General features: G+C 43.1%; 1 protein-coding gene across 1 annotated transcript in view; it reads left to right on the top strand.

Moving 5' to 3' along the window:
• Positions 1–324: 324 nt before the first annotated feature.
• LOC126474577 (venom carboxylesterase-6-like) overlaps positions 325–11,962 on the top strand; it is a 130,250-nt gene continuing 118,612 nt past the window's right edge. Inside the window, exons 1-2 of the mRNA XM_050102052.1 lie at positions 325–339; positions 8,329–8,463. Of these exons, the coding sequence (XP_049958009.1) occupies positions 325–339; positions 8,329–8,463 (150 nt within the window). The remainder of the gene's footprint in view (positions 340–8,328; positions 8,464–11,962) is intronic.

Genomic DNA, 11,962 nt, shown 5'->3' with positions numbered 1-11,962 from the left:
TTTATTATGACAGCAGAAACAATCACGGGTACTTAACAACTTCCGTTGGCCTTCACCTAACACTGACTTTTCATGAGCACAGTCGCATCGCAGCTTTCGACTTGTGAAGAATAGAACAGTGTTGCAGTTTCGACGGGAACAAGTTCACTATGGATCTCCGCTGCATCAGCGTTGGGTCCGTCCTACTTCTTCACCTCGTTGTCTATGCCAAGGTAATCCTTGCAGTAGATGATTCCTCTCTATACAGGAGGGTAAACTAAAAATACAAAATCGTTCCCATATCTCTGTGTATTTTATGGTTATGCGAATATCCAAACACAAACGATGACCGTCCACAGGGTAAATCCGAGAGAAATGGCGAACTTTTAGTCAGAAATTTTTGTACAACTGAACACACCGGTTTTCTATCGGATACAATTTTTTTGATTTTTTTCCAATTTAACATTTAAACATAATATTTGACCATGAAAACATCTTTATATTGCAGCGTCTATCCTTTATGCTAGAGGTGATGTGCCACATCCAAAAAACCGCAAAACTACCGTGTTTTTTAAGTCAAAACCTGTATATATACACTTATTTTGTCAATATTCGGCGAATAAATTTTAAGTAACTGGCGATATATATGTATTCGGGAATAATGAATAATATTGTGCACTGATCATAAGACTGCGTGAACACCCTAAAAATGCATGCTAAGTCATTTAAACGAAAATACAAGCAAAATAGAAATATTTTCACTTATTTAACACTGTTATTTGATTTTTTCGCAAATATCCCTAACGAAAAAGTATGCGGCAGATATACCGGATTTTATTGCGGCATGTATCCTGATCTCTAGGGGAGACACGCCTTGATAGCCAGGATGGCAGCAGTAGAATGAAAACACGCCCAACAGAACTTACTGTTACTACAACTACTCAAACGTTTGTAAATATTTGACTATTTAGCACAGACTAATAACTAATCGTGACACTGGAAAGATTTTGAAGGGATATTTATAGATTTACCTAGGTCATCCCCCCTCCCCAGAGCTTATGGAAAATTCACTCCATCGAGACGTGGACAGTTTTATTATGGTCTGGCGGCCACTGAGCAACTGCAGTGCCGATAGGAGCACACTGCGCCGGTATTTTCCGAAAATACGATGGCTACGCAAACTATACTGCATACGGCACCTCTCCCGGATTTATCCTATAATTTTCTTAACCTGTTTATAAGGAAATATGAATTTAAACAGGAGTAAAATCACGTGCTTCATTAACAGAGTTTGTAGCGGTTTAATTGTACGATCCGTGCTATTAAATCCTTTATTACGTAACAGACATAAAGAATAAAAATCAGTCCCTTGATAGGATAGTGATCAGGCTGAGTTTTTAGTGCATCTGCAGGAAATGGTTCTATGTTTACCATGGATTTTCATAACGAAACCTTGCACTGCTCTGAGTCTAATTATGTTATTTTTAAGCGATGGTACTAACGAGACAGGAGCAGAAAAAAAAGCCAATTTAGCCGTCACACTTGACTATTTTCAGAAATTGCTATTTGTGTGGCTCTTTAGTTTCTTATTCACTATATCAGCGTCAGATGTACTTCATGGCCTGGAAAGATGGGAAGTGCTACGTCTGATATATGTTTGGTAACAAACATATGTGTAGTCCTCATTGTCTTGCAACAATACCATGCGAAACCGAGAGTATTGGTTCCATCGCCTAAGATAGTAGAAAAATGATGTATAAGAAAATAGTTTCGCTCACAAGCCACTGTCCACTGAACATCGGGAAGCAACCGACATGCAAAATATTTAAGAGAAGTTCTGAAGGTAGGTGTAGATATCAACACTAAGTCAAGGAAGTACCCAGAATCCAAATTTTGAGGAGGAGAGCGCAAGAGTATTACTTTCATGGAAGGATAAAGGGAAGGGATGGGGGGAACAAAGTACAGTTTCTTACAAAATAACATTCGCAACTATTTAAAAGCAGTGTCTATTAAGCATAAAACATATTAATGCTAGCACTCTTTATTAGATACCTACTATTTACAGAGCACTTCAGTGAGAGAGTATAATTTGTGTGAGAGTTGTGCATAATACTGCGCTATCAGGAAGGCAACATTCATTTACATACCTTCATTATTCACATATTTGGCAATGTTTGGCATTGACTGATAACGTCTTGAATTGAAGATAAACAGTAATAGAAGCTTACAGAACCCAGAGCCATCTGGCATTTTTCAGCTGCAAGAAGAATAGCGTGGAACAGCAAACTAGTTTTGAGATTTCACGACAAATGGCTCTGGGCTCACTTGCTGGCCAGTATCCACTCTATGGTTTGGCTCCTTCCGACTGAAACCAACTGTCAGAACTGTCTTTACGTCGATACAGGATGTTAGTTCGGATCCCGAAGATGTTTATAATTTCTTTCACGGTGAGAGCAAATGGCGGCGCTGCCCCTCCTCCCATCCCCGGTCCACGTGTTCCTTGCTTGGTACACACTAAACAGTGAATGCTTAAACTCTGAACCATCAGCAGTAATGGAAATTGCACGGTATTACGACACTGACAGGCAGAATTTTTATGCAGGAGCCTGCACACTACAGGCCCAAAAAAATGTACACTGAGGTGACAAAAGTCGTGGCTTAGCGAAATGCATATATACAGATGGCGGTGGTATCGCGTTCACAAGGTAAAAATGGTCGAGACGTTGGCGCAGCTGTCATTTGTACTTAGGTGATTCACGTGAAAATTCTTCTGACGTGATTGTGACCGCACGGTGGGAATAAAAAGACTCTGAACCCGGAATGGTAGTTGCAGCTAGACGCATGGGACATTCCGTTTCTGGAATGGTTAGGGAATTCAGTATTCTGAGATCCACAGTGTCAAGAGTGTATAGAGAATACGGAATTTCAGGCATTACCTCTCACCTCGGGCAACACAGTGGCCGACGGCCTTCACTTAACGACCGAGAGCAGCGGCGTACGCATGTAATTGTAGTGCTAATAGATCAGAAACACTGCGTAAAGTAACAGCAGAAACCGATGTGGGACGTAACGACGAACGTGTCCGTTAGGGCAGTGTGGCGAACTTTGGTGTTAACGGGCTATGGAGGCCGATGCGAGTGCCTTTGCTGAAAGCACGATATCGCTTGCAGCGCCTCTCCTGAGCTCATGGCCATAACGGTTGGACCCTAGATGGCTGGAAAACCGAGGCCTGGTCGGAAGAGTCCCGATTTCAGTTGGTAGGGTTCGAGTGTGGAGCAGTCCCCATGAAGCCACAGAGCCAAGTTGTCAACAAGGCACTGCGCAAGCTGCTGTTGAATCCATAATAGTGTGGGCTGTGTTTACCTGAAACGGACTGTGTCTTATGGTCCTCCTGAATCGATCATTGACTGGAAATGGTTATGTTCGGCTACTTGGAGATCCTTTGCGGCCATTCGACGATGGAATTTTTATGGATGACAGTGAGCCATGACACCGGGACACAATTGTTTGCATTTGTTTGAAGAACATTCTGGACAGTTCGAGCTAATGAGTTGGCCACCCAGATCGCACGACATGACTCCCATCGAGCATTTATGGGACATAATCGAGAGTTTAGTTCGTACACAAAATCCTGCACCAGCAACACTTATGAAACGTCCTCTTTGAACAATTACAAATGACTGTGCTTAACCTAACACACAATATTTTTAGCGCAACGCAATCTGACTTTCAAAAAATCCCTACGAAAGAATGGGCCCTGACTAACAGTAAACTATACCTTTCACAAATCACTTACCGCACAAAAATCTTCGCTACTCAAGCTACTGCAATACAGCGAGCGCCACTACTGCCAGCTAAATAAAAGATTCAAACTACTGAAGGCACTAACTACTGATAAGGATAGTTAGCAAATGAAAGATATTAATACAGAACAAACAATGTATTTACCTTGATATCATCATATATAAATATAGCAGTTCATGACAAATTTCAAAACTCCGCCATCTCTCTCCCCACATCCACCACTGCTGGCGGCTCACCTCCAACTGCGCAACGCTACGCGCTGTTCACATCCAGTTGCCACTGCCCAACACTACAATGGCAGACAACAATGCAAACTAGCCACAGACTGCACACAGCACAGCCAGTGATTTTCATATTGAGCGCTACGTAACGTTGCCAATAAGAAAACATAAACAGCCTACTTACATAGAGAAAACATAAACAGCCTACTTACATAGCCCCCATGCTCCCCACAAAAAATTTTACAAATTGTTTTGGGCAGTGCCCAATAATGATTTGATAAAATTTTTCATAATTACAATAACAAAGATATCAAATGCACACACTTATTGATACAATGTTGGTCAAAAGCTAAAATTATCTCACAGTCTATAAAGACAGTCCTGATTCATCACAGTAAAATTACAGTGTTTTTCTTTTTTTTCAAAGTCTGAACAGTAAAAGAGAATGCACACAGAAGTAGTGGATTTCCATGCAGTCTTGAAGAAGTAGTGTCCTTCCAATGGAAAGACAGTGCTGACTCTTGACATGCAGACAAGTAATGGGCCACAACAGAGCAAACCCACAGCAGAGTCATTTGACGTTTTGAAGAATATTGGTAGGTAGGTCATCACAGAGTAGACCCACTGTAGTCCTGGTAGAGAGTATGGTATTGGTGGGTCACCAGAGGTGCAGACCCACTGTAGTCCTTGTAGAGATAATGGTATTGGTGGATCATCAAAGATGTAGACCCACTGTAGTCCTTGTAGAGATAGCCAGCAGCCATCTGTTGTGACTGTGCAGGTGCACAATCACCATTGAAGAGTCTTGCGGATAATATAGCAAGTCCATAAACCACCACTTGTGCACTCACAAAGTTTTTGGAACTGTCCTTAGAACCAACAATGCTGTTATCCAGTCCCTTGCTGAATTATTAACACACGTGCAAACACTAACAGTCCCTACTTCTCACATATTGTCCATATACTATGACCAACAGAAACGTGTGCAGTGAAATGTAACTTAATTTGAAGAACTGGTGTCTATTACAATTTTATAACATAAGAATACAATAACAAATGTACAAAATACATCATTAAAAACATAACAATACAGATAACATTAGTAGTACAGGCGTTACAAAAGAATCGAACTAACATATACATCAGTGGAATTATGACATGAGTACATACATAGAAGATCACAATAACTTTTGAAACATCAACTTCACACATGAGCATTAAACAGAACAGAATTAATAATGTCTAACATCTTTACAAAGTAAATAACATATTATTAATGCCAATTATATTCGAGGATAACAGTATTCCTCATCATAGTGAATGTAGCTTAATATTAAAAGAAGAAAAAATTCTATGAAACTACACAGAGACAGGAAGAAAACAAATACACAAGGGTACACAAACACATAGTGGGATAACACCAATAGGAAAGTACAGGGTTCGTTTTCAGTGTAACATTTGGTACTGCAGTCCAACCCAAAACTTCATATATCTTTCCTCTTCGGTGTAACATTTGGTACTGCAGTCCAACCCAAAACTTCATATATCTTTCCTCTTATTTCATCCTTTGTTTCCACCAAAAAATTTCTATCTAAGCATGCTTTCTGTATTTATATGTTCACACATTTCTTACCTCAACATTTATTTCCAAGAAAATCCTACCTAAACCTGTTTTCTGTACTTTTTTTCATATAACTTCTCAATGCATTTCTTCCAATTCATCGCAACTCATTCTCTTAGAGGCTACCCCCTCTTAAGCTAACTTAAATCTACTGATCTCAAAAAATGGTTCAAATGGCTCTGAGCACTATGGGACTCAACTGCTGAGGTCATTAGTCCCCTAGAACTTAGAACTAGTTAAACCTAACTAACCTAAGGACATCACAAACATCCATGCCCGAGGCAGGATTCGAACCTGCGACCGTAGCGGTCTTGCGGTTCCAGACTGCAGCGCCTTTAACCGCACGGCCACTTCGGCCGGCTACTGATCTCAGATGCTAAACTAAGGGATGAGGCAATGCAGCAGCACAAAATAAATAACACAAACAGCAATGACCAAAAAAATGGAAAATTGCAAAGCAAGCTACAGTAAATCTAAATTACCAAGCAATGCAACATTACAACTAATATGAGCCAACGTGCAGCAACAGGAAAAATAAACGAGTAGTAAAACTGGCTTAGCAGAGTAACACAAAGTCAAATTCAGTAACACTATGCCTGGCAAACAGCAGTAAACATGACATAGCTCAAGCAGAAAAAATATTAAAGTAAAAACAACAATGCAGATAAGGGAAATGTATATTCACATCTTAATGTCTATGTAATTAAAGTGGTGCACCACAAATTATTCTACAAAAGAAATTACCAAGTACTTGAAAAGAAAATTATAGATGCAGTTACTGTTATTAATCCCTTCTTATTGTTCTCTCCATTCCAAGAGCTCCTTTTTCGAAGAATGTGGATCAGAAAATAATTATTTAATAAATCTGTTGACAGAAAGTGTTCACATTAGCAGATGCATTTAAGTTTATTTTATAAAACCAATGCTGCAACACAGCTGGAAACCAGATATTAAACAAAATGAGCAATCTCTTAACTACAAAGACAATAGATGTAAAATGTTTCTAATCATTTCATTAGGCATTTTAGTAAATATCATAAATTACGAGCTCCACAGTATGCTTTCAACAAGGAAATGTCAATAGCGAGGACAATGCCCTCCCCTTTCTTTTTTTCTACCTGTGCTTCTGATGAGGCACTCACTAATGACTTGTTCTCCCGGCGTCTGACACAGCTGCGTGCCCACGACGCATTACGTGCAGGTGGTCACTTAACTTTCTTACGGAAATACACTCCTGGAAATTGAAATAAGAACACCGTGAATTCATTGTCCCAGGAAGGGGAAACTTTATTGACACATTCCTGGGGTCAGATACATCACATGATCACACTGACAGAACCACAGGCACATAGACACAGGCAACAGAGCATGCACAATGTCGCCACTAGTACAGTGGATATCCACCTTTCGCAGCAATGCAGGCTGCTATTCTCCCATGGAGACGATCGTAGAGATGCTGGATGTAGTCCTGTGGAATGGCTTGCCATGCCATTTCCACCTGGCGCCTCAGTTGGACCAGCGTTCGTGCTGGACGTGCACACCGCGTGAGACGACGCTTCATCCAGTCCCAAACATACTCAATGGGGGACAGATCCGGAGATCTTGCTGGCCAGGGTAGTTGACTTACACCTTCTAGAGCACGTTGGGTGGCACGGGATACATGCGGACGTGCATTGTCCTGTTGGAACAGCAAGTTCCCTTGCCGGTCTAGGAATGGTAGAACGATGGGTTCGATGACGGTTTGAATGTACCGTGCACTATTCAGTGTCCCCTCGACGATCACCGGTGGTGTACGGCCAGTGTAGGAGATCGCTCCCCACACCATGATGCCGGGTGTTGGCCCTGTGTGCCTCGGTCGTATGCAGTCCTGATTGTGGCGCTCACCTGCACGGCGCCAAACACGCATACGACCATCATTGGCACCAAGGCAGAAGCGACTCTCATCGCTGAAGACGACACGTCTCCATTCGTCCCTCCATTCACGCCTGTCGCGACACCACTGGAGGCGGGCTGCACGATGTTGGGGCATGAGCGGAAGACGGCCTAACGGTGTGAGGGACCGTAGCCCAGCTTCATGGAGACGGTTACGAATGGTCCTCGCCGATACCCCAGGAGCAACAGTGTCCCTAATTTGCTGGGAAGTGGCGGTGCAGTCCCCTACGGCACTGTGTAGGATCCTACAGTCTTGGCGTGCATCCGTGCGTCGCTGCGGTCCAGTCCCAGGTCGACGGGCACGTGCACCTTCCGCCGACCACTGGCGACAACATCGATGTACTGTGGAGACCTCACGCCCCACGTGTTGAGCAATTCGGCGGTACGTCCACCCGGCCTCCCGCATGCCCACTATACGCCCTCGCTCAAAGTCCGTCAACTGCACATACGGTTCACGTCCACGCTGTCGCGGCATGCTACCAGTGTTAAAGACTGCGATGGAGCTCCGTATGCCACGGCAAACTGGCTGACACTGACGGCGGCGGTGCACAAATGCTGCGCGGCTAGCGCCATTCGACGGCCAACACCGCGGTTCCTGGTGTGTCCGCTGTGCCGTGCGTGTGATCATTGCTTGTACAGCCCTCTCGCAGTGTCCGGAGCAAGTATGGTGGGTCTGACACACCGGTGTCAATGTGTTCTTTTTTCCATTTCCAGGAGTGTATATTGCTCACTCGCTCAAAAACGTTGCATCTTGTGACTTTGTTTCCGCAGGCCCAGGACGTGCAGGTCACGGTGCAGCAGGGCACGCTGCTGGGGACCGTCGTCCAGAGCGTCTACAACACGACCTACACCGCCTTCCGTGGGATACCCTATGCCGAGCCGCCAGTCGGGGAGCTGCGCTTCGCGGTGAGTCTGGTGCCATCGGCCGCTTCTCTCCCCTGGCTTTTACCTCCTTTTCACTGTCACACCTTTCGTCTTTAAATCAAAAGCTGTATGTAGGCTATTTAGGTTTTTATGTTGGTAACGCCACGTAGGGCTCTGTATAAAAATCACTGACTGTGCTGTGTACAGTCTGTGGCTACTTGTCATTGTTGCAATATTCGCTTGTGTAGTGTTGGGCAGCTGGATCAGAACAGCGCATGGCGTTGGGCAGTTGGACGTGAGCTGCCAGCAGTGGTGGATGTGGGGAGACAGATGGCAGAATTTTGAGAGCGGACGATCTGGACGTGTGTCCGTCAGAAAAAGGAAATTTGTAAGACTGGACGTTATGAACTGATATTGCAGTAATTCGAGTAATGAAGATTTTTGTGAGGTAAGCGATTCATGAAAGGTATAGGTTATTGTTATTCAGGGCCATCCTTTTGTAGGGATTGTCTAAAGTCAGATTGAGTCGCGCTAAAAATATTGTGTGTGAGTTTAGTGTTGATCAGAATAAGTAAAGATAGAAATGCCTGAGTACGTTCAGTTTTGCTCACCTGTTTGAAAATCAAATAACGTAAGAGGTTTACCACCACAGTAATTCATAAAATTTTCCAAAGAGGACGTTACAAAGTCACCAAACAAATAAAAAAGTTCTGTCGTATTCACTGTAGTCTAAATACCGTTAAGAGCTGTGTGATAAAGACCACTTGTTACTGGATCGGTCGATGAATAGTACATCCGCTCCATTGAGGAGATGAAGAAGTTTGAGTGCTCTTTCGCAATGGGCGAGATATACAGAGTGTTCCAAATACATTCATCCGATTTTACAAGACCATATGTTCCATATGAATGAAGGTAAGAACTTGGGATTCTACCGCACTACTTTCGCACTAGGTCCGATTACCATACTTTTCCACATTCTATATTTGTCAGCGGAACCGCTTGTACACGTTGTACTCCCACTCCATGTAGATCTGCTGTGCATCTGTTTTTAATTTATGCGGCGTCCTTTACGCATGACGAAGAGTAAGAAACGGCATGCATTGGGAATTTTCATCTTTTTGATATTCCAGTCGCAAAAAAAAAGGGTTCAAATGGCTCTGAGCACTATGGGACTTAACATCTGAGGTCATCAGTCCCCTAGAACTTAGAACTACTTAAACCTAACTAACCTGAGGACATCACACACATTCATTCCCGAGGCAGGATTCGAACCTGCGAACGCAGCGGTCGCGCAGTTCCAGACCGAAGCGCCTATAGCCGCTTGGCCACACCGGCCGGCTATTCCAGTCGCATTTTGTCGATGTATTCGCATCGTGTAATCATTTTATGGACAACGTGCGCCGTAACCAGTTTCTATAATCTGAAGATGTCTACATCTACATCTACATCTACATCCATACTCCGCAAGCCACCTGACGGCGTGTGGCGGAGGGTACTTTGAGTATCTCTATCGGTTCTCCCTTCTATTCCAGTCTCGTATTGTTCGTGGAAAGAAAGATTGTCGGTATGCCTCTGTGTGGGCTCTAATCTCTCTGATTTTATCCTCATGGTCTCTTCGTGAGATCTGGTCTGGCATCTGCTTTACCGACGATAACTTTATATGATCATTTCATTTTAAATCACTCCTAATGCCTACTCCCAGATAATTTATGGAATTAACTGCTTCCAGTTGCTGACCTGCGCCTACGACAGGCGAAACGTGTCATTGAAATTTGAAAATAAAAACCTCCACAACCGAGACAGTAATTTTATCTGAAATCTTACACCGGCTGCTGTATCAGCCGCAATTGTGGAATGGAAGAAATTTTACTTAGGATAAATTTTGACTTTTACTTAGGATAAATTTTACTTACGTGTAGGGGAGTAGGAAAGGGAAAGCTCCGCTGTTCTGGCTACAAACAGGTCAATCGTTACCTATCGACTGCCATGTCTTCTCAGCCAATCTAGTCATCTGGATGCTGTATGGAGGGACATTGGAACCGCTACTTCTCATTAAAGTAGTTCCTCAACGGCAACACGAGGCTCGATGGGCCCCGTTCCAGCTATCCCACTAACGAAAAATCCGTGGCAGTACCGGGAATTGAACCCGCGTCCTTCGCCTGGCAGTCAGCCACACTGATCACTCAATTATGGAGACAGAGTAACGCAAAGGATTACAAACTTTTTATTCCAGAACGACCATCCGATTGTGCAAGCGTTTGAAGCTGAGACAAATGATTTTTATAGTTCAGTTTGAAGGAATGGTCAGTCATGAGGGAAGTGTGGTGGGTAAAAATTGGAGGAGGCGAGGGTTATGCTATAGTAAGCAGGTTCAGATGAGGGTACGTTGAAGTAGTTTGGCAGAAATGAAAAGGCTTGCGTGGGATACACCAGCGTGGAGGGCTGCACCAAACCAGTCTTCGGACTGAAGACCATAACAACAACAGCATACTGACTTTACAGTTCCCCGTAAGTATAAGTCCATTGAAACTGGTATTGTCTGGTACAGAACATCGTGTATAGTTCCACATTGGTACAAGTCCACCGGTTTTAAATATGGAGACTGTTGCGTGTGCTCAGTCACACATATCTATTATATCTAATCTCGAGAAAGCCTGTCATCGAACAAAGCTCGAAAATCTCACAGAGCCAAATGTTAGTGTAATCTTCATCGAAGGTGCGACAAACGCCTGGATGATAGGCAGACTCGTCCCGAAGTGTTGAAGGCAGATACAGACTGAACTATTTACTGTAGTGTCGGACGAAAAACTACTCGAGCCATTCCTGCCGCCACTGTACTGGTTCCTAGAAAGCCTAGAATTACTTCTGGAGGAGGTCGAATGGATACCACAGCTCACATAAAATATTAGATCACTGTATTGTAGTTTGAATAATATACAGTACTTAAATTAGAAACAGTCCATGTCTCCAGGAATAAATGCGTATTTGTTACAGTCGCTGAACATAAAGTGCACAATGAGAAGCTCATCTTAATGTTCAATTGACTATCAACTTCGGTGTACAGTTCTGGCTTCTAATACAACTCGCGCTGCTGGGTCTTAAGCAAGACAATGTTGTACATGGAGCAGTCCTTCACTCATTCTGTTCAATCTATAATGGAAGAAGCACTAACGCAAATATAAGAAAGGTTCAAGATTGGGATTAAAATTCAGGGTGAAAGGATATGAATGATAAGAGTCACTGATGACAATGCTATTCTCAGTGAAGATGAAGATCTGTTGAATGAAATGAATAGTCTAATGTGTACAAGATTAGGCTTGAGAGTAAGCTGTACAAAGACGAACGTAATGAGAAATGGCAGAAATGAGAACAGCGAGAAACTTAAAGTTGATGGTTGGTTCTTCATCTATCAATAATGACGGAAAAAAATGCAATGGGCCGTTTCGCCCGCCGCCGCCATTATGTTTGATGTTGCTGCGTCCAACGTTTCCATCTAGATAAAGCCTGAAAAAATCTTGCATCCCGCAACTTGTCCTTTTCA

The sequence above is a fragment of the Schistocerca serialis genome, chromosome 4 (genome assembly GCF_023864345.2).
Source record: "Schistocerca serialis cubense isolate TAMUIC-IGC-003099 chromosome 4, iqSchSeri2.2, whole genome shotgun sequence".
Lineage (NCBI taxonomy): Eukaryota > Metazoa > Arthropoda > Insecta > Orthoptera > Acrididae > Schistocerca > Schistocerca serialis.
Note: the sequence above shows the minus strand (reverse complement) of the source record. Positions and strands in the feature narration are given on the sequence as shown.